Source organism: Hemibagrus wyckioides, linkage group LG28 (assembly GCF_019097595.1).
Source record: "Hemibagrus wyckioides isolate EC202008001 linkage group LG28, SWU_Hwy_1.0, whole genome shotgun sequence".
NCBI classification, from domain to species: Eukaryota; Metazoa; Chordata; class Actinopteri; order Siluriformes; family Bagridae; genus Hemibagrus; species Hemibagrus wyckioides.
The window spans coordinates 15763625-15787426 of record NC_080737.1 but is presented as its reverse complement, the minus strand read 5'-3'; the positions used below and the strand labels follow the sequence as shown (position 1 = coordinate 15787426).

Below are 23802 nucleotides of genomic sequence, written 5' to 3'. Positions count from 1 at the left end.
ATTGACCGTTTAGGCAAGTGATGCAATTTGTAGCATTACCAAGAATTCTAAAAGAGCTTTTCCTGCTATGATATGTTGAAAGGAACAGTGTGGGGGTTGTTTCCAGAGTAATCTCTTCATCAACAGTGTCTTTTAATGCAGACTTAATTTTTTTTTTTTTTTTTTTTTTTAATCAGACGTATGCTTACTCACCTTTATATCTTTGAAGCTGAAAGAGACTTTGCAGTATTTGCAGTTGAGATTTCTGGCTTCGCACTCTCTCTCGTTGTGGCGGTCTTTCTCGCTGAGAAGGATGAGGACTTGGCATGCTTCACACTTTATGCGCTCGAATTCACATCGGCCTTCGTGTTGACCCTGGGAAAAGCATGACAAGGTGAACTGAATGAAGATGAAAGATGCTTGCTGTTTATTATTAGGAGACTTTTATTCACATGAATTTCAATTGGCAAAGTCCAGCATGTTGACTGAAGGAAGTTAATGAACGCTTATAGAAAAAACAAACTTTCGGAAACACTCGCACCGGCCCATCTGGCATCAACAACTATGTTACAGTTAAAGTCAAAACTTCCTTTTCCTCATTCCGGAGGTTGATGGGAATGGTAACTGAAGCATAATGAAACCAGTTTGATTGGGAAACATTCGTTCTATACATCAATGAGTAACTGAAATGAAAATATTTAGCACCTCCAAGACATGTGAAGCCAGCTAATCCAGCTTTCTGAACTCATGCTACATCACAGGTCGGTACAACACTAAGTAAAGCGCTGTCTGCCCTCTTCCGCATACACGAGGTCACAAATGCTCACGATTATGTAGTCAGTTGTCGTAATGCAAACTCGAAGGTCGAGTGAAAGCTTTTCCTTAGATACACCATGTTGCCAAAAGTTTTGGGACGCCTGCCCCTTTGCGGTTACAACAGCTTCAACTCTTCTGGGAAGGCTTTCTGCAAGGTTTAGGAGTGTGTTTATGGGAATTTTTGACCGTTCCTCTAGAAGCGCATTTGTGAGATCAGGGACTGACGTTGGAAGAGAAGGTCTGGTTCACAGTCTCAGCTCTAATTCATCCCAAAGGTGTCCTATCAGGTTGAGGTCAGGACTCTGTGAAGTTCCTCCACACCAAACTTGCTCACCTTGCTTGGTGCACTGGTGCACAGTCATGTTGGAACAGGAAGGGGTCATCCCCAAACTGTTCCCACAAAGTTGGGAGCATGAAATTGTCCAAAATGTCTTGGTATGATGGAGCATTAAGAGTTCCTTTCACTGGAACTAAGGGGCCGAGTCCAATCCCTGAATTCAATGATTTGGAGGGGTGTCCCAAGACTTGGCAATATAGTGTACTCAGTTCTTTATGGGAAAATTATTCTGAATTCCCAGCAAAGTTGTAAATTAAAAATTCCCTACTAACTAATAAATGCACCAAAACTACTCCGTCAACCACACAGTTTCAACTAGCCTTCCCCCACTCCCCGCTTACTTTCCTGTTTACAGTAAAGTCAAGTCCCCCTTCTCTACTTCTGTAGTTCCCCCAACCCTGTTCCCACTCTCGTCTGAGTCCCTGGTCTGTGACCATTCAAATTAGACTGCTTTTAAATTTCGTTATCTAGTAGTGGGCGCCCTAAAAGTTTTGAATGTCCTCTTGACCCATCCATAAATTAAGCTAATAATACGAATATGGAAAATAACAGCAGGTAGCGGAGCTGCCTTGAACAATCATGCAAAAAGCAACGTTTGAGTTCTACACTGAAGTTACGGTCGAAAATAAGATTGTCGGTCGACTTTTTGGTTTGAACTTTGTTTCAAAGAAGTGACTACAGGAAGTAGTGACACCATAGACGAGAAAAACAAGCACGGTCTCCAGACTAAAGATAGACATCATGACTTGAACACTAAAAGAATCGGTGCAATGTCTGGTTGAAGTTCATGCACACAATGGAGTATTATTTCCTAAATCCCCCCCCACCCCTTACACCATTGCAAGGACAATGAAGAAGCAGTCCAAACCCCAACTCCACATCTAAGCACGTTATTAGCTGATGAAGAAGGTCTAACCTCTTTCTGCAATCTCAAGCAGGAAGAGGTTTCCATCTGCTGAACTTTTCAGGTTTTACCAGCTCTGCAGTTTTTCATAACTCTTTGCTGAGTATTCAAAAATTTTGCTCTTTCATGAACTTTTCAAGAATCCTGTGACAAGAGAAGTTCCTTTGAACTTATCCCTCACTCGACAAATTTCAGAGTCATATCGTTTCTGACCTCCATGTGTTGAATGGGTTAACACTTTTTGTTGGCATCAAACCAGCCAGTTGACCTACAGCCTCCTAATGCCAGAGATTACGAACTATGACCTCAAGAAAACACAATCAGACTGATAATTATGAGATGTCAAAACATGGGGAGTGCCGATCTGAAGATTGCAGGCTACTCCTCAGGGCAACTCCCAAGGAAAACAAAACAAAACAGGAAGGGCAGCATTTATTTGAACGTTTGTGGTTGTAAGCCCATGCAAACAAAACGTACTTGAATCAACAAATGCAGTTCAATCGAGACACTGAATTATGAGCAGGTGAAAGAGCACAAGCTGTACCTTAACGTTTCTTGTTTAACGTGTTTCATAATGGGTGCGAGTGTGTGTTTAGACATGAGTGAGTGTGTGTATGTGCAAGGTTAACGTTTTGCAAGAACTCTGGTGAAAGGGCATGCAGCAATGCTATTGCAGCATTAGACATGCTGGAGCCTGCTCACCTATAAATAATAAAAGGAAAATAAGATTAACCATATTCAAATTCTAACCAAATCCTAAGGAAATTTCGACCAAGCAGACCCAGGCTAGAGATTTGCTTTGTTCAGCACTGCTTCTGCTAATCAGTGATCCCAGTTTCGTCTTATCAACTGGTGAGTACAGGGTTTAATCAGTATATGGTCAATGTTTAAAACTAGACCGCTGCTTTGGAAACTAAGTTTGAGTCATTTCCTACCATCTCACTTCACCCATATTATTCATGAGCTTAGTCATGCTTTAGTCTCTATAGAAAATGCTCCCAGATTGCTTCCAGCATGTCTTTTATAGTATTCATTAAACCATTCCAGTAAAGGACGTTAAACATCACATGTTTAAAACAAACACAAAGGGTGTCCTTTGTCCTGGTTTTTATCTCTTAATCTTAGTCCCAGGGCTTTACATAACCAACTTCCTTTAAAAGATTTGTCCACAAGAAGGATGTGAAATCCGGAAATAGCTGCTTGTGGTCAGATGAAAACCTAGTTGCATTACATAGAGGGTCTCCATATCTTTCCCCTTAATTAGGGCGTCTAAAAATGTTTTCCTATTATTTTTCATACTTGGTTTATATTATATTACAGCCTTTAACATATGGAAAATCATTCCTATGGCTGAATCAGGAAGTTGCCAGAAAAGAAAGAGGCAACTGTGTGTGTGTTTTTACAAACACATGTCAATCAAGTACAGAATGTTTTCTTTTTAAACAGCAAACTATAAAACATTCTGTATATGGAGGGTGCAAGCTGGGGCAAGCTGGAGTTAGTTGGAGATCTGCATTCCAACGTTACCAAGTATGTGTGTGTGTGTGTGTGTGTCTGTGGAGTGGAGGCTTGGTTTGTGTGTCTGTGTGCGTGTGTGTGTGGGGGGAAGCTGTGTGTGTGTGTGTGCTGTCTGCATGTGTTGTCTGCATGCTGTGCGTGTGTGTGTGTCTGTGTGCGTGTGTGTGTGGGGGGAAGCTGTGTGTGTGTGTGCTGTCTGCATGCTGTGCGTGTGTGTGCGTGGGTGTGCATGCACACAGAAAGGGACTTTCCAGTTCTTTTGACATTTAGGTACTTTCCACCGCTCACGCTTTACACGTCCTCTATATTTTCATGAACAACACAGACTAGTCTTTCTTTCCAGACTTTATTTAACTACATAGTCTAACTTTATGACTCAAAAAAAACCCCACCAAACTCCTACATTTCTCTTGGTTTAACCAAAGGAGAGAGAATTATCCCTTCATCACATTTACCTCGTAGTCTTTCAGTGTTCCCGACCAGGCGCAGCCATCGTTCGGGCATTTTGCAGGCAAACTGTCGATTTCTCTCCGTGCCGCATTGTCTGGAAAAGCCTTCAGAAAAAGAAATTTGATATGACTTGCACTTCCGGGCACAAAAAAAAAAAAATTCCATTTATCTATTCCCTTTGGGTGTACATTTCCAGTTTACTGGCCAGGTCATAGATGGAGTTTTATGGTTCTAAAATGGAAACAAAGCTTTTCTCCATTCAAAAGACAAGGACTCATTCTGAGAAAACACTTACCACAGCAAAGTTGAGTATTGAGTGCTCTTCTTCAAATATCCCTTCATCACGGCAAGCTTCACAGGGGATTGGGCCGGAGCTGGGAGCGATAAAAGAGAAGTATTTAACCGGCTCTGAACTATGTAAAGTCTGGCATGGAAGAGAGTCTGAACACAAGTATTCACATATTAATTGGTTCCAAATACACACTTGATACATTTTTCATACTTCAACTTGAGAATGTAGAACACCAGGGTTGGTCGGGTATAAATAGTTTTCCGGTTCCCGCTCTATATTTTAGTTCCCACACATAACAGCGCCTGCCTTGATGTGGGCTAAAGTTAATCTGAACTGCTGAATGCCACGATGTTTTCCCAACCTTATTTTTCTTCAAAAACGGACTTCTTGTAACGCCCATGCTGACCTGTTTTGCCGCCTGACAATATATGACGTCATGCATATATTTTTTTATAGACTACAGCCCCCTAAAGGCGAAGTATAAAAGAAGTAATTAAATGAAATACATTACGGAAAACGGTTAATTCTTAACTACACCGCAGATTACTGCTTGTGGCGAAAATTCCCAAATGATATAATCATGTGTTTTATATATTTGCTTGCACCATAAAGACTTCACTATAAAAAGTGGAAACGCTAATCATATCACTTGTATTTACATGCAAAAGAAATCAAGCAAGGAAGCAGAAGTTTATAAAAACATCCCATTTTTCCCCCCACAGCTCTCAGTTCCCAGTTTTTGACTTAACTCCATTTTTAATTCATTGCAACAACCATCAGCAAATCTAACCATTTGATTTCTTAGTCACCTGAAGCACTGGAGTGGGTCCAAGTCTACTGTTCGTCAAAGATAAATACAGTCATGTTCACAGTTACAACCCAAGCCGAAGGAGGTTTTTTTCCCCAAGGAGGTGGTGGAAAAATAGATGGGAAATAGGGGCGGGGTTGGGGAGTCAAGAAGGATGCCAGGAGCGGCTTCGGGTACCTGGTGAGTTGCTTAAAACAGCACACGCAGAAGCGATGTCCGCATTGCGCCTGGAATGGCTTCCTCAGAACTTCCTTGCACTTCTGACACTGATATTTAGGTTCCATGGACACGGATAGGACCTGCCGGGATATTCCTGGTAACGTGGAGTCCATCGAGGAAGGCAAAGATGGACGTGCCATTCCCTTCCATTAACCCTCTTTGAGAAACAGAAAGCAGGAACAAAAAAAAAAAAACATAAGTGGATTTCCTTAATTACATTCACACACAAAATTGACAAAGATGAGATTTTCCCCTTGAAAGAAAGAAAACCCTCTCAAGAAAAACCAAATGATGAAAATTAAGGTTTCCTTTAAAGACGCCTAATAGAGGGGGGGGGGCGTTTCCAGCAGTGATGGAAAAACCATTTCCCCTGATGTTTTTTTCCAGCAGTGATGCTAGAAACAAAACTCAAGCGGTCGCTGGAAAGACATGCCGTCATCTATTTCCCCTGTTGACCTGCAAGTCCACAAGGAAACATTTCATTTCCATGGAATCGAGATCTGTACTGAATCATGCATGACTATCTTGAAGAGCGAGCTAACCAGATAGTGAAAAGGAGCTAGCTTGCAAAGCTAGCTAAAGATGGAGTAGGCGGTGACCGTGTCCGTTTCGGTGAGTATGGTGTCTGCAATAAAAAATAATATCTTTACATATCCTTAATGGAAGCACCTCGTGCCTCGTGAGAAAATTCATACCCTCAGGCCTCCAAGGTATATCACTACATTTTCATCGGGATTTCCCCCAAAGAGCAAATCGCCAGGTGAGCTCAACAATAGTACATGAAACGGTACTGGAGATCAGCCAAAACATCTGCTGATCCCCAAAATACCAGACGTATTGCTTGTTTTGGGGTTGAGTGATAATGCAACATCCTGGTTCTTAACTGTTAGAGGAATGAAAAGCCATAGTAGCAGAAGTGATACAGGAACATGACCAGGTGTGCTATTGTATGAAAATAACTAACAACGGGGTATGTGGGGGAGGGAGAGAGAGAGAGAGAGAGAGAGAGAGAGAGAGAGAGAGACACAGACACACACACGGACAGACCTCGTTATTCAATACAAAAAGTTTCACATGTCCATTTATTGTTGCATTCATCACTCAGGAACTTCCATGAAACTAGATGTTTCTTTACCATTAATTGCAGAAGTACTATGAACTTTCTCTTTCCGATTAACAGGAATCGGAGCAGTTTATCTGCACAGCTTACATAGCGTAAAAATAAAAGGAAAAGCTTTACTGTTAAAAAAGAGCACTGAAACTGGAGACACCTTCTGAGAATACCACAAACACAATTTTAACCAAAAGTTTTATACAGTTCTGCTTTTTTTTTTTTTGAAACAGGGATGTGATAGCTTTGTGGTTGTGAGAAGGTTGTGAATTTGAAGCCCATGTCCACCAAGCTGCCACTGTTCAGCAAGGCCCTTAACTGCTCAGTTGTATTAAAAAGAATGAGATATGGTCACTCTGGATAAGGGTGTCGGCTAAACGCCAGAAATGTATATGTTAAATAATGACACAATTATAATGTATTATCTCGGCCATCCATCATCCAGCGCTCTGCTATCATACGATCGCTATTAACCCAGGTAGGAGAAAGGCTAACATTTCTGCGAAAACATGCAAAGCCAGACATGCGACTTGGGAGTTCCAGCTCCATCTGCCCTCTTCCGCATACAAGGTCTGAGAGATGGCTGCGATTGGTTAGGGTCTCTGTGATTGACATTTTATTTTTAATTCCTTTCTTCTTTCAGCCTTATGTTATGCAGACATATCTATACGACTGGTGACTATAGAAATTTTAACATGTTGGAGAAAGCGGACATCATTAACTCAGTTCGGTTTTAAATTGCTGCCAAAAAGACAGCTTTAATTTCTAAATCAAACAATGCAAAAGAATGTTGCATTTACGACTGTATAAAACTAAATCGAGCAAAATACATAATGAGCTCTGCAGCATCCGAGGGGTCATTTGCATGAGAAGAGAGCTCCAAAGTCAGCTAAAATGCCCGGCTTCTGTCTCAGGCACCGTAGATCACGCTTTATAAGCTACCGAAAAACACTTTAATATATACACAGACCAAGCAGAACATTATGCCCAATATCGTATTAGTGTCCCTTTTGCTACCAAAACAGCCCTGACCCGTCATGCACTGTGTATTCTGACCCCTTTCTATCAGAACCAGCATTAACTTCTTCTTCAGCAATTTGAGCAACAGGAGCTCGTCTGTTGGATCGGATCACACAGGCCAGCCTTTGCTCCCCACGTGCATCAATGAGCCTTGGCCGCCGGTTCACCACTGTTGGACCATGTTTGATAGATACTGACCACTGCAGACTGGGAACACCCCACAAGAGCTGCAGTTTTGGAGATGCTCTGATCCAGTGGTCTAGCCATCACAATTTGTCCCTTCGTCAAACTCGCTCAAATCCTTACGCTTGCCCATTTTTCCTGCTTCTAACACATCAACTTTGAGGACACAATGTTCACTTGCTGCCTAATATATCCCACCCACTAACAGGTGAGGAGATCATCAGTGTTATTCACTTCACCTGTCAGTGCTCATAATATTATGCCTGATCGGTGTATAGCACGGTAACATAAGACTTTAATGTACAAGTGTGTTGGCTGCTTTGAACTGCATTAGCTTGACATTTTTGCATCACATTGTCCCCCCTTATATGCATATATTAAAATCCTCAAAGGAAGTGAAATTGTTCACCTCTGACAAAGGTCACATTCCCACGCTGCTGCAGAAACAACCGTGAAACGTCCCCTGATGTCTCATCATAGCAAGTCTGGATCTTGATGACTACTGATCAGGATATTAATGTCATGGGTTCTTAGTCATATAGGAAATTCTTCTTTCTCACCAACCATATCAGGTTAACCCTCAAACCTCATCTGTATCTGAATACCGAGAACGAACTTTCAACATCCTCGCATACGAGGTATCATTTTCACTAGTAGATGAAGTGTGAATGCACTGGCATATATTGAAAGCCACAGAGAAGTGTTATAGCGCATTAACATTACCATATAACCTTCTTCAGACGCCAAGTATGAACAAGAACAAATCTTCTGCTTCTGAGTGAAGAAACAAAAAAAAAAAAACCCCAAAGTGAGGTGAGGTGCAGGTTTATTGTGAGGTGAATTGACCACCCAAGTGTTCTCCAGACTTCCCATAATACTTTGCATGCATTTGACCTAGACAGCCTTTGATGCACTAAATCAGTACTTACTCCTGAGTTTTATTATCTCAAGGTCTAAATTAGCATGAATGACTTCTGCTAGTGGCGAGATCAGATGAAAGAAAGTCATACTGTTTGAAGGCTTTTTATTCTACATGTCCATTCATTTGGGTCATTGTTGAAACCGCCCTCAAGTTTGTGGTTCGCTTTTGCTAGGAAACCCACGTAATTCTCATTTGACCTACAAATGGTTGCCTAGTAATAAGGGAGACAAAGAAAATGAAGCACGAAAGCATTGTATGATGACCTCAACTTTAAGAACAAATAACACTTGTGTATATATTCACACATCTTGGTCAACTTTCCCTAAGCAATGAACGAAGACTAATAAAAGCACGTCTAATGGAAATGCCAAACATTTGCTTGTCACTGCTGTGTAAAGAATGACAGCATTGCTCAGCATTACGTCTCACGTGGTTCTGGTTGCATGTTTTGCAAGTACACCCACATCCTTGGGGAGACCCTGATGTTCTGAGAAGTGCGTCGGTTAATTTCGAGTATAATGAAGCTTGTCTTAATAATCTATTTTAGCGATATTCACTTTCATCCATCACGTTATCAAGCTTAGTAACCTGTTAAACAACTAAAGCAGTTAACTAGCTGAAACGGCTGGCCCGCTCCGTTTGAGTACCCATTATTTGTAGGATTTTAATTCATCAGAAGGTGTTGATCTAATAAATTGAGATCGACGGTGCAAAACAAAACAATCACACTCGTTAATATGTCTGTCTACGGTCTTAATTTCAAGAGACACATTAAAACATAACTAGAAAGTGGTTAAAAGGTGTCTGCTGGCAAACTGCTGCGATATAAGGGGAATAAAGCACACCGAGTCATAACATTAGAGTAAATGACTCAATACCAAGTCAACTACTCCTGACTAATACCGTCATCTACAAGTCCATGTCCCTTTACCTAACAAACAAGTTGATGAATGAACCCTGAGGTCATTTTAGTACTTTTCCATGTAAAAGGAGCGTAGCCAGCTACAATAATAAACATTAGATAAATTATGTAGCTGTGATGAATGAACAGACTTGTTGGGTTTGTTTACACGATTCCACAGAAGTTCTAAAGTACTGGCAAATGTTTTATAATGACATTTTAAGGTTAAAAAAAAAACAAACCTCAACCCTATAAAAAGTGAATATATGTTTCAGGTGAGAGTCAGGAAAATAAACAGCCAATTTCACCAGTTTCTCTCATCAATTCCTATTTATTAGTTAGATAAGATCAAAAGACATCTTATGAAAGCATAAGCAACAAACACTATCATTAAAAACAGCCTAGCATTAAGGTTAGTAATAAAGGTCAGCAATAAGGCTTTGTGTGTCCAGATCGGGAGGTAAATAAAGTGCAGGCCTTTGGTAGAGGTGACATCCTGCCAAGTTGCAAGGTCACCATGACCAAACCATAACATTAAAGCAACAGTAAGTCTCAAAATCATATCCTGGATAGAATATATGCTGTATACAAACACAGTAAACACATAAATAACCACTGTAAACAAGCACAAGACAAGGCTGCTGCAGCTTCACGTCCATTTTGAAGTGACCAGTACTACTGCTGTCGTTTAAACTTAACTTTATCTTTCCACAATAAAACAGTCAAAGCTCATCCCACGATTTAAGTGTGATCTACAGCAAGCTTCAGCACGACAAAAAATACAGCAATTGCTCGGGTTTCTCTAGAAAAGAGACTAAGAGAGAAGAACTGGCAAAAAAAAAAACAAAACAAAAAACAACACTCCATTTTGTTCTCCAAGCCAGCTAGACGGTTAACCTCGCGCTGCCACGCACGCGAGGCTGGTCTCGTGCTAACCGTTGCAAGGGGGGGAAAAAGAGCTGAAAGACGCAGCTGAAAAGCTCGAAAATCGGCATGTTTACTAGCACTGAAGGAGAAAAAGGAAGTTACTACGGCTCCTAGGAGAGACTTACCCAATACTGCAGACAACCTTCCGCGCTTCAGCGTCTGTTGAGAGAGGATGGGTTCTACAACAACGCTACGACATACATGGGCGTGTGGTGGAGGTACTACTCTTTTATAGGCTTTTATATTCAGCTGCACGAGGGAGTGCATTATCAATCTATCCAAATGATTACTGTAATGGTGTGTCCATTACTACGAGACTACTAGTACTAAGTTACGTCTCGGTCACTATTTATTTATTTATTTATTTTTATTTAATTTAATTTTATTTATTTATTCATTCATTTATTTATTTTCTATACAACGCCGTCGTGTTTTAATCTGGTCTATCTACACAGCTTCATATACACTACGATATCATTAAAACAATATAAAGCCCATTTATTACCTTTATTTTGAAATGTCACGTTACGCAAAATAATAACGTGCTGTACGTGCCTACGCCTTTATTATATATATATATATATATATATATATAATATGTATGTGTGTGTGTGTGTGTGTGTGTGTGTGTATATATATATATATATATATATATATATATATATATATATATATATATATATATATATATATATAATATACACAACAAAAGTACCAGGGGTATACACAGAAATATGTGTGTATATATATATATATATATATATATATATATATATATATATATATATATATATATATTGTGTATACCCCTTGTACTTGTTGTTCAGGCATTAATAAATAAATTAAGTAATTAAAAAAGTATATATATTTTTTTAAAAACATTTTTGATGCCAGTAGCTAACGTTTTTTTAAAAAAAATTTTATTTTTGTCATAATTACATTTTATTTTTCATCATTACAATATTTCTGTGGGCAAAACTGTAAACTCTATATATCTAAGAGTTCTAATGGCATAACCATATTTAAATTAATAAATTATCATTTATAAGAAAGTAATGAATACATGATTGTACATCAAATACAATCATCACCTAAGAATTTTTTTTCATCAATCGTATGGCCTTATGATGTGTCATGAGTTTCAGATGTGGGTGTGGGTGTCACCACTTACATATTTGTTTTCTTGGTCTGTGGTCATCTGAAATAAATTAATATAGACTCAAAATAAAGACTGAATTGGAACCTCTTTGTTGTAGTGTTGATCAGGAAGCTGCATACCCTCAACCTGGATTCAGCCCTCTACGGCCGATTGTATCCGGGCCACATTCAGACGAATGCTGTTCAAAAAGCCCTGCTGGCTGTGGGGTCAGGAGTTGCTGCTCTACAAAATCCCTATAGGCATGGTGAGACTCCAGATCAGTGATGCTACATACACACCTCTCTAGACATTTCATTTAAACAGACGACTTCACCCTAAACACAGTAATCGATACACAGAAAAGTTCAAACTTTCCACTCAAACAAGTGGAAAATTATTTAATCTTCCATCAAGATATCATAAACAAACCCCAGCTTTAATTGATAATCTCGTTTTCTCTCAGAACTATGACTTACTATGACTTATGAGTTGTTCACACCCCTAAAGAAACATAACATCTCTAGACATGGTTTGACCATATAAAGCTACATTTGTCTTTTACATATCACCATGGGGCAAAATCCCAGCATAGTCATGCAATAAAAATCACTTAATATGCATTAGTCATGATGGAGTATTTAAAAAATGTTGTTGTTTACAATTCAGGCTAAGATAGTCTGAGAAAGAAGATGCCAGTAATTAGACCAACAGGCATTTCTAGAGAGGTAGAGGGATCAGGTATCGATGTCAACCATTGGATATTTAAGAGTCTTAAATAGCCAATACTTCAAGACCAGCATAAAAAGTCAGACAGAAGATTGCAGACAGAAGATTGCATCCGATCTCAACCACAAAGAGTGCTCTTAACTTCCATTCATCAGTAACTGGATCAATGATCAGAGCTATGTAGAAAGAATAAAGAGAGAAGAAGAACATCATCCCAGCTGTAAAGCACGGGGGTGGTAGCATCATGTTGCAGGGAAAATGCTGGATGCTGGAAAATAGATGACCTCATGATAGGAGAGTGATCCTGAGCTACAAAGGTGGCTCAAAGATAACAAAGTGAAAGTGTGGTCATCACAAAGTCCTGCCCTGAAGCTGTCATCACAAGCTGCCACTGCTGGGCTGCTGCCCGGATAAGGACGTATGCCAAATACCAGAAATGTAAACTAGGATTTGGCAAATGTTCCAGAAGTATTGATTCATTTTAAGCAAATAAAAGTGAAGAATGTTCATATAGATATGATGTGGATACATGATGATTGAAAAAAAGATTAACACTGTAATGGTAACTTTATAACAGTTTATAGGAGGTTAGGGTTACTGATTATGGGTCCTTCCTCTTTGTGATCTTTGTTCCATTTCACCAAAAATCACATGTTTTATGGACTATGATAATAATGAAACTTTCTTAAGCATGCCTTCTGTCTTTCATTGGCAGACATGGTGGCAGTACTCGGAGAAACAACAGGGCATCTTGCATTGTTAAAACTAAAGCACAGGATGAGTAAGGACCCTGAAGGTCACACCGTTCTCACGTAGGTCATAATTTCATATCACAAACACTTCGTAGTCATAACTAAGGTAAACTTCAATTGATTGGCTTCAGGTCGTATAATTTGCTATGCAAATGACTTCAACTTCAAGTCTTTTTTTATGTATTTCAGATACATGCAATATACAATTTAAAAAGCTTTTTTCCCACACAGAGCTAAATGGCATTAAGGTAATACACTGTATTGCTAAAAGTTTTGGGACAGCCCTCCAAATCATTGAATTCAGGTCTTGTTTTTCAGGGGTTGGGCTCGACCCCTTAGTTCCATTGAAAGGAACTCTTAATGCTTCAGCTTCATACCAAGACATTTTGGACAATTTCATGCTCCCAACTTTGGGGGAACAGTTTGGGGATGACCGCTTATTGTTCCAACATGACTGCACACCAGTGCACAAAGCAAGGTCCATAAAGACATGGATGAGAGAGTTTGGTGTGGAGGAACTGACCTCAACCTGATAGAACACCTCTGGGATGAATTAGAGCGGAGACTGTGAGTCAGACCTTCTCGTCCATCATCAGTGCCTGACCTCACAAATGCCCTTCTAGAGGAATGGCCAAAAATTCCCATAAACACACTCCTAAACCTTGTGGAAAGCCTTCCCAGAAGAGTTGAAGCTGTTATAGCTGCAAAGGGTGGGACAACTCCATATTACATTCATGTGCATGTAAAGGCAGTTCTGTGCATGTCCCAAAACTTTTGGCAGTATAGTGAGCTACACCAGTGTTGGGTAGGTTACTTTGGAAATGTAATCTGTAACCTATTACAAGTTACCCTGTTTAAAATGTAATAAGTAGTGTACCTTTTGAATTACTTTATAAAAGTAAAGTAACTGATTACATTTGATTACTTTTTGATTACTTTTAAGTTTCTAACGGATATTTTCAACTAAATCATTTCCAAACATTTGTACCAGGCAGGGTTAACCTTACAGAGGGTTAATTCTGTTTACTGTTAGAATTTTATCACTTGACTTAAGATTATATTGATTTAATTTTAAGCACAGCTACCACAAAACCAGACTTCAGAACAAAAATTGTTTAATACTGTTTTAGGAATCAAATCTTTGCATAGCTATGACAGGACACACTGGCAAGTAACAATGCCTTGGGAAAAAAAAAACATAATCTGAAAAGAGTCACCGTAATGTATGCTACAATGCTAAAATAACTAAGTTATATTAGATCTGACATTACCAAGACATTTTCAAGGAGGAAAAATGTGAGCTATATATTTTCTGCCAAAGGGTTTCATAAATAGAAATGTGCCTGGTAAAGGTAGCAAGCAGACTAGCTAATTTGTTCTGAATGTTTTGAATACAGGTCTTGGGTACACTATGGGCTCGATGAACGCCCTGACGCGTTTTAGTGGATTTCTTCCACACAGCAGCTACAGTAAATCGACTGACCACTCCGTCACTTTTTATTATACAGAAACGAGTAATATATCATTCGAAACTAAAGGGTCTGTTTTTTTTCTCTACACTCGCAATAATGACAAAAACCATATGCTTTTATAAAATAAAGAAAGGCTAGGTTACATACCTGCAGATGCTTCCTCAGGTTCGATTTTGATGTCGGAAGCATTTGCATGCACTGAACTGTTATATTTGTGCCCTTATTGGATTTCAGGATGAAATTATTTTTAAATTTCCACGACTGAAATGCATTTTTATCACTAGCCATCGTGGCAACTCTCAGACAGTGTAGTAGCCTAAAGCTTTCAGCGGCAATGTGGATTAACGTAATTGGCAGACCTGTAACTAGTTACTTCCCAACATGTTGCATGAGACTGAGATATATTGTAGTGATTGTAGCTATAATCCAGGGAGGTTCAAATGCCAGAACATATATTGCTGGATGAGTTAAAATGCTTTGTCATAGCTCGCCCTTTAAGACAGGTTTTAGCAGAGAAACTGTTGATTAGTAATAATACCTTTTTTAGTCATATCCTTTCCTTTTGACCTCACTTATATTGTGCTAGATGGACCAATTCAACCAATTCGTCCTGCGTCTCTACTAGATACACTGATAAATAAACATTTTTTTACTTCCACAGACAGAAGCACTTTCACTTCTGCTTAAGAGAAATTAATAATATTTTTGCCATTTTGCACTTTATGAAACTTAAAAATGGAATCACCAAGCATAAATCAGCTGTGGAATTGGTCGTCATTTATGGATGATTGCTGTTTATCAACATACACACGTGAATGTTGTTCTTCAAACGTTCACACACGACTTATTCAGCTGTTTGATGGATAAGGCCCAATGAGGATGGGTTCCCAAATGAGGATGAGGTTCCCTTCTGAGCCTGGTTCCACTCAAGGATTCATCCTCACATCATCTCAGGGAGTTTTTCCTTGGCACCGTCGCCTCAGGCTTGCTCATTAGGGATAATTGTTCGGTATAAATATTAAATTAACTTTATAAACTTTATCATTTTTTTCTGTTTCTATATTTCCGTAAAGCTGCTTTAAGACAACGCCCATTGTTAAAAGCGCTATACAAATAAACTGAATTGAAAAATTCAATATCCACACATATAAGCATTAAAATTGGAAATATTTCTTATTGCATCATCGGTTCCAATGTCCTCAGAGAGCGACCGAGGATACGCCTGTCCACTCTGGACCTTTCCCGGATGTCAACACTTCCAGACGGCTCATTAGGGAGGGAATATCTACGTTTTCTGGAAGTCAATGTAAATGAGCTCATCTTTTGGCATGGCTTTTCTTAATATATTTTAGATGCATTTTGGGAACTGGAAATTAACTTCTTCCTTCATTTTCAGAACGTCACCCCGGACACACGTGCAGATGTTAAATTTGTCGATGACGAAGAGCTAGCATATGTCATGCAGCGCTACAGAGAAGTGCACGATTTAATACATACATTACTAGGAATGCCTACTAATATGCTCGGTGAGTTGGCCAGTCTTTATTGCCGACCAGGCATAACATTATGATCACCTGCCTAATATTGGTGTTGCTGCCAAAAACAGCCCTGACCCATCATGCACCGTGTATTCTGACACCTTTCTATCATTAACTTCTTCAGCGATTTGAGCAACAGTAGCTTGTCTGTTGGATCGGATCACACGGGCCAGTCTTCGCTCCCCATGTGCATCAATGAGCCTTGGCCGCCCATGACCCTGTCACCAGTTCACCACTGTTCCTTCCTTGGGCCACTTTTGATAGATACTGACCACTGCAGCCCGGGAACACCCCACAAGAGCTGCAGTTTTGGAGATGCTCTGATCTAGCATCACAATTTGGCCCTTGTCAAACTCGCTCAAATCCTTACGCTTGCCCTATTTTCCTCAAAACACTTCAACTTTGAGGACAAAATGTTGACTTGCTGCCTAATATATCCCCCCCACTAACAGGTGTCATGATAAGGAGATCATCAGCCTTATTCACTTCACCTGGCAATGCTCATAATGCCTTATGCCTGATCGGTGTATTACATTTGGACCCTGTAATATGGTTCTAAGGGGCAAACCGAAGAACCTTTTAGCTTGTTTCGATAGAACTGTTCTTTGAAGATAATCTCAATACCAGTCGTGCAGAACATATATTCATGAACTCTGTATAGTAATATATTAAAAGAGCCTAATCTGTTGTAGGAGAAGTAGCTGTTAAAGTTTTCGAGGCTGCTCAGACGGGTCTGCCCATGTGCATTATGGGAGCCGTCCTTGGTCCGCTTCGGCTATCAAAGAGGTAAGCACCGAGCCTCCCACCTCGTACTCATTAATTGAAAGTGAAAACACTGAAAGTCCCTAGAAACCTAAGCACCCACATGAGTTGGTTGAAAGGGGGAAACTCGTATGGCCATATTTAGTGAATTGGTTGCATGGTTATGCCAAAATTTTATGCATGATGGATGGCAGGTCTTATGATGTAAGACCAAGAAACAATTGGAAGAACTGTTGCATTGAATTACAATTGGAAACTAGTCCAACATGTTAGTCCAACATCTTAGAGGAGTCCAACATGTTATAACATTGTTGGTGGTGCTTCCTCTGGAATGTTTTTTTTGTGTCAGTTTTGTATACGTTTACGGTACATGACAAGCGCGTTAGTCATTTTGAAGAATTGACTTTTGTTTTATGTTTTTGACGTTAGCAACATTGTCATTCACACATACGCCCGCAGTATCTTTTGTGTAACTTCTTGTACAATGTCAGTATAAGCTGAACATGGAACAAACACATCAGGACACACTGTGATTGGGAAATAATACACTTGCAGGTGATACCACGATCACACTACGCCCCCCCATTCTTTGAATATTTTCCATCAGGATCACCTCTCTGTTTACTCATTAATAAGTCTCGTGACCTACAAGATTGCTATGTAGTAATAGGTTTGCTATGTTAAACACTTGAACAATGCACGGGATATGAAACAAGCTCATAGGAATTTGGGCTTAGAGAGCTAAAGTTTGATTAGACCGCCTAGCTGGCATTGCATTACCTCATAAGGCCGAGCGCAGGATACGCAGGACAACACTATTTTACAGGATCAACCTAACGTTAATCCTGACAATTTTGTTTCAGTCACATGCAGAAGCTGGTGCAGTCTCTCGGGCCGTGGGCTCTGCGAAACGGCAGTCGCGCACGCTGCCTGTTGAGCGTTTTCTACGAGCGCCACTGGGATCAGAACCTGGAGGAACTCCGAAAGGAGCTGAACATCGAGCCGCCACCCCTCATCATGCCAGCAAAGAGCAAGAAAGCAGCCTCCTAGCAGGATTTCTCTATTAATGACGGAAAGATTACTGTTTGAGAAGAGGATCGTGGGCGTGATTAATGCTGTGATTATTTTATCTCACTCAGAGAGTGTTTATATGATGTGAGTTGGATTAAAGTGATCGGGTGATTGCAGTGCCTTGGTACTAATAGTGCAAGAATTTTCAGCACGACGGGAAAAATCAACTAGCTTTGGGTACAAATGGTTCATTGTGCATGTGCACGTGAGGACTGTTTCAGGTGGAAGAGAGAAATGAGAAGCTGTGGTTAGGTGTGCTAGACTGTAAGGTCTGAGTTTGTGGATTCTACATACTGTATTGCTGCATTATTGGAATGTTGGGTAAAAGTCCATCAAATCTCTTGTCTGACTCACCATGAGACTTTTTGTACTGTGAAATTTCCTTACTCACTTACCGAAAATTTCACACATTTACTGTTGCAACAGGATCAGTGTCTGCCTTTGGCAGTTACATCCCAATGCTTTAGACATTTCCTGTTTCCTGACAAATATACATCTTTGTGCTTTCCCATAATCAACACTCATACTCAGGAAATGTTGGAGCCATATGTCTGTGAATAGTCTAGTTTAGCCCCCCGTCACATATTATGCTGAGATACTGGAATAAAACACAATGAGTGATATTCACTGTAGCCACAGCTTTTATATATATGAACAGTGTGATTAAGTACGATTAGCAAGAGTTGCTTAAAGGTGCATTAGGTAAGATTAGTAGAACAAAAAGTCTCTCACGGTTTAAATGGGTTGGGTTGAATAGGAACTAAATGCTCAAACTTTTTGCCCCATTTTCAACCATGTACACACACCTGTACCCCAAAACTGGAGTTAAATCACTGCATGCTAACTAGAGTTATCGTTAGCAAGGGCTGTTAATAAACAGATTACAACTCAATTAACCTCAGATTCTCATTACGATTGAGGAGGGTGTAAAGGGTCGTTGGGGTGTGTCTAAAAACGAAACGACTGACATGATGCTAATTCAATTAGAAACATATTTTTCTGGACCAGAAATCAGGGTAATAAAGTGGGGTGTTTTTTTTTTTTTTCCATCTAAGTAATGTATTTGTTCTGAGATAATGGAATAAAGTATTTTTTAGCATTTCTGTATAAATGTTCCAATTATTTGTACTGAAATAAAAATGTAAAAAAATTGTGTAGTACTTGAAATTTTTTTTTTTTTTTATATATTATTGAACTTGATCGTTTATGGTTCCTGTTTTTTTAAGTAAAACTATTTCATTACTGAAGTATACGGCTTTTTTAGCCTGAAAAACTGAAAGAACACTTAATAAAAATCTCTTTTCATTGTGCTTTACTGCAGTATTGCAGCTTTTATTGCATAAATTTACTATGACTGAGGCCTCTTGAGGGTATTACAGGAAAAAGAAAGCTAACCACTTTTACTGGTTTCCTGTAAACCTTTGTTTCAGTATTTTTCAAAAGACGCGCCTTTAACCGTCACTAACTTCCTTTTCCGGAAATTGGTAAGAGACTGCCGTAAGTGGTGGACAAATTAATGTAAAAGTCATCACACCCCTTTTACTACAGTTGCAGTATCTCACAAAAGTGAGTACACCCCTCCCATTTTTGTAAATATTTTATTATATCTTTTCATCTGACACTGAAGAAATGACACTCTGCTACAATGTAAAGTAGTGAGTGTACAGCCTGTATAACAGTGTAAATTTGCTGTCCCCTCAAAATAACTCAACACACAGCCATTAATGTCTAAACCGTTAGACATAGCAGAGTATAGCAGAGTGTCATTTCTTCAGTGCTGTCACATGTGTACTCACTTTTGTGAGATACTGTATATACACCGATCTAATATTGTGTTGGTCCTCCTTTTGGTGCTTTGCTATCTGGCACCAAGATGTTAGCAGCAGACCCTTTATGTCCTGTAAGTTCTGAGGTGAGACCTCTACTTGTTTGTCCAGCACATCCCACAGAGGTTGATTCAGATCTGGTGAATTTGGAGGCCAAGTCAACACCTCAAACTCGTTGTTGTGCTCATCAAACCATTCCTGAACCATTTTTGCTTTGTAGCACTACGCATAATCCTGCTGAAAGAGACCACAGCCATCAGGGAATACAGTTTCCATGAAAGGGTGTACATGGTCTGAAACATTGCTTAGGTTGGCGGTGCATGTCAAAGTAACATCCACATAGATGGCAGGACCCAATTTTTCCCAGCAGAACATTGGTCAAAGCATGACACTGCCTCCGCCGGCTCGCCTTCTTCCCATAGTGCATCCTGGTGCCATGTGTTCCCCAGATAAGCGACACATACACACCCGGCCATCCACGTGATGTAAAAGAAAACATGATTTATCAGACCAGGCCACCTTTCTCCGTTGCTCAGTGGTCCAGTTCTGCGGTAATGCTCATGCGCCCATTGTTGGCACTTTCGGCAGTGCACAGGGGTCAGCATGGGCACGCTGACTGGTCTGCAGCTATGCTGCCCCATACGCAACAAACTGTGATGCACGGTGTATTCTGACACCTTTTTATCAGAACCAGCATTAACTTCTTCAGCAATTTGAGCAACAGTAGCTTGCCTGTTGGATCGGATCACACGGGCCAGCCTTCACTCCCCACATGCATCAATGAGCCTTGGCCGCCCATGACCCTGTCGCCGGTTCATCACTGTTCCTTCCTTGGACCACTTTTGATAGATACTGACCACTGCAGACCGGGAACACCCCACAAGAGCTGCAGTTTTAGAAATGCTCTGAACATATGAGTTGTGCTTAAAATTAGTGTTAGTGTGTTCAGTGGATCAACCAGGCAGCACAGACGTTGCAACAATACCATAATTAGACATGAGCAACATGTACACACCATCAGCCAGTAGAGAGTGTGGAAATGTGCAACTTGTGGTGTTCAAACTGCAGTATTGAAATGAGGTTTTGAGGTCAACTTAAGTAAACACGTGTAACTTCTTCATTTTAAGAACATTTTAAGCTCATTGCCATTGCAGCATTTTAATCTTGTGTGCTTTTACAGGTAAAGCCTCTTACTGGCCTTTACTGTGCATGTGTGCACAAAGTTACACATAAAACTTCAGTATCCACATACAAACACAGTCCCCTGCAAAATATAAATGACCACAATGCATGGTTTAAAAAAAAGTCTATTACTATGAAGAATATATGTTTTTGTTTTAAAAATATCAGATTAATTTATGTAAATGTTTTTTGTTTGGCTCTTAAATGCTACTAAATAGAATTTTTTATTGTTTATTGATCCATTTCCTGGCAGAGTTACTATATCTTTTAATCTATTCAGATTAAAGTTATCTCTAAAAAAATATCGTAACAGGACGCATGCGCTCTAGAGATAAGGCGCCCGTCTACTCAGGTTTTGTTCTGCGCATGCGCGAAACAACACGCTATAACCTTATATTATTAGTATCATTATAACAACAGTATTATAAATACCCGAAACTGCCGTAAGATCGTTTAGTCATACTTCAGACACAAAGTAGACGCTGTTTGGGATAAATGTTCATAAAATATATTTTCAAACCCTTTCTAATAAGAGATCACAAAATAAGGAACTTATGACATTTTTACATTTATGTAACTGCCCTTACATAGCACTTTATTCCTGGTATTAATTAATTAATTAATTAATTTATATATTTATATTATTATTAGACTTTGTTTCATAGTTATGTTTATGTTCATTTTATGTTTTGTTGCTGTTGTTGTTACTCTGTCTTCCTTTAAACTGTACGACACTGTTTTATATCTGCCTTGTACTTTTTTGTCTTGTACTTATATCATGTGATGAAACTAAATAAAAATAAATAAATTAAAGAAAAAGAAGTAGGCGCATTTTCCGCACATGCGCAGTACAAATCGTGTTCCCGATACGGATCGAGAAGCGACAGCGCGGCCAGGCGTATAAATTGCGCATGCGCAGATTAAATCGGGCTATGGGCGCAGATCGGGTAGAGACAGGCGGATTCCCTTTAATTTATATCTTTAACACTTTTTTTCATCCATTCAGCAGATTCCCTTCTGCTTTAACAGTTAATTATTTATTTAGTGAACATGGTCAAACTTCCCTTATTAAAAGATACTGCATTTTATTGTTCATTTTCTCCCCGTAAAGACTCCCTGATTTGCTTTCCCTTGGTTTGCTTTTTAATGGCTATTTATAATGGTTCAAAATGAAGCCAAAGTCAAAACCATGCTATTCCTAAAGTCACTCACCCGCCGTGTATTTCCCTTAAATACCCTCAAGTGTTTCATCTTGATAAAATGGAAAAACCTGTAAAGTACCTCTTCATGGTCGTTGATCATCTGGATCATCTGGGTAGATGAAAAATATTCCCCAAACTTTCTAAGTACCGCACTATGTAAACAACGTATAAGGTCTAGTTCTTGTATTTCTTTTGGATCTCTTTCTGGCTCCGACGTATACATTTATGAAGAAGTACAGTGCTGTCTGTATATTACTTTATAAGAAATAAACAAGAATGTCTCTAGAAGTTTGTGCTCTGGCTCCCTCTACTGAACTAATGGAACTGATGGATGGAGTGGAAAGGGGGCAGGGATGCTGCTGTTTGGGCAAAACCTCCTTGTGCGTTCATACACCCACCAGGCATAACATTATGGCCACCTAAATAATATTGTGTTGGTCCCCCTTTTGCTGCTAGAACAGCCCTGACCTGTCATGCACTGTGTATTCTGACACCTTTCTATCAGAACCAGCATTAACTTCTTCAGCAATTTGAGCAACAGTAGCTCGTCTACACGGGCCAGCCTTCGCTCCCCACGTGCATCATTGAGCCTTGGCCGCCCATGACCCTGTCGCCTGTTCCTTCCTTGTGCCACTTTTGATAGATACTGACCACTGCAGACCGGGAACACCCCAGAAGAGCTGCAGTTTTGGAGATGCTCTGATCCAGTCGTCTAGCCATCACAATTTGTCCCTTCGTCAAACTCGCTCAAATCCTTACACTTGCCCATTTTTCCTGCTTCTAACACATCAACTTTAAGGACAAAATGTTCACTTGCTGCCTAATATATCCCACCCACTAACAGGTGAGGAGATCATCAGTGTTATTCACTTCACCTGTCAGTGCTCATAATGTTATGCCTGATCAGTGTACATCCATCTACCCCATCCATTAAATTCTTCATCTTCAGTAACCACAGAGTTACTGAGAATCAGAATTGTTAGCTTAGTAAAACACCAGGGGTGCATCTCTTAGTGTGAATATATCCAATCTCTTTTATTTATGTTGTTATGTTGTTTTATGTAGCATCAGGGTCCTGGAGATGATTTGTCTTGGGATTTTTTTAAAACTGTTTATGTATGCATATCATGTTGCCTTTTTAGAGTTAAAACTTTTTATTGAAGGGAAAAAAGGGGATTTCAGATACATGCAACCTCGAGTTTATACCCCAAGGAAACAGGAATTGACCAAAATCAACCGGAGAGGGATTTTTATATTTGCATTTATTTTAAATACTTTATTTTATTTTAAATACCAATAATTTAGCCCCCTATAAGCTGTAGCTTTTCTTCAGTTGCTTGAATAGAATTATTGTTTGTAATGTTATTTATTCACTACAGTCATTTTTGCCCAGCTTCTGAAAGGGTGCCAATAGTATTAAAGCTGTAATGTACACATAAAAAATATCTCTAATATTTGATAGACGACAGCATCGATGAAGGAGAATTAATGAGATAATCATCATTCTGTCAAAATAATTCATATGTAACATAAAGTTTTTACAAGTATCAACAGGTTTAATGAAAAATTTGAAATGGTCATAATGTGAGCGTGTTCAAAATCAGTTGAGGTAATTACAGGAATGTGTAACCTGCTCACACACCCAGCACACACACACACACACCGGTAAACAAAAGCTATAGATAGGTGGATACGTGACGGTTAAAATAATAAGAACTGAGGTGAGGTGAGTCAAAAAAAAGAAGG

At 39.5% G+C, this 23802-nt stretch overlaps 2 protein-coding genes across 4 annotated transcripts in view; one reads left to right on the top strand and one right to left on the bottom strand.

Annotated features, from left to right (window-relative positions):
- traf2b (Tnf receptor-associated factor 2b) overlaps positions 1–22293 on the bottom strand; it is a 29147-nt gene extending 6854 nt beyond the window's left edge. The window contains exons 1-5 of one of the 3 annotated variants that reach the window (XM_058382531.1): positions 22136–22293; positions 5282–5480; positions 4300–4378; positions 4010–4108; positions 193–354 (exon numbers count right to left, since the gene is read on the bottom strand). In XM_058382531.1, the coding sequence (XP_058238514.1) occupies positions 193–354; positions 4010–4108; positions 4300–4378; positions 5282–5463 (522 nt within the window). In that variant the 5' untranslated portion in view covers positions 5464–5480; positions 22136–22293. Of the gene's footprint in view, positions 1–192; positions 355–4009; positions 4109–4299; positions 4379–5281; positions 5481–8046; positions 8188–10512; positions 10654–22135 lie in introns of those variants that run through there. The other 2 variants (XM_058382530.1, XM_058382532.1) reach the window with 2 other exon arrangements.
- coq4 (coenzyme Q4 homolog (S. cerevisiae)) lies at positions 10466–18968 on the top strand. Its single transcript, XM_058382534.1, has 7 exons — positions 10466–10605; positions 11644–11790; positions 12967–13063; positions 15679–15781; positions 15872–16001; positions 16706–16799; positions 17639–18968. Exons 1-7 carry the CDS (start codon positions 10560–10562, stop codon positions 17823–17825), a joined length of 804 nt encoding a protein of 267 aa, XP_058238517.1. The 5' UTR covers positions 10466–10559; the 3' UTR covers positions 17826–18968.
- Positions 22294–23802: the final 1509 nt, after the last annotated feature.

What these genes read in the sequence shown, in the direction of transcription:
- coq4 (XM_058382534.1), top strand. Translation starts at nt 10,560, where the DNA reads ATGGGTTCTACAACAACGCTACGACATACATGGGCGTGTGGTGGAG. An exon ending in TACATGGGCGTGTGGTGGAG is followed by an intron (nt 10,606 to 11,643) that starts GTACTACTCTTT and finishes TCTTTGTTGTAG; the next exon opens with TGTTGATCAGGAAGCTGCAT. An exon ending in AATGCCTACTAATATGCTCG is followed by an intron (nt 16,002 to 16,705) that starts GTGAGTTGGCCA and finishes AATCTGTTGTAG; the next exon opens with GAGAAGTAGCTGTTAAAGTT.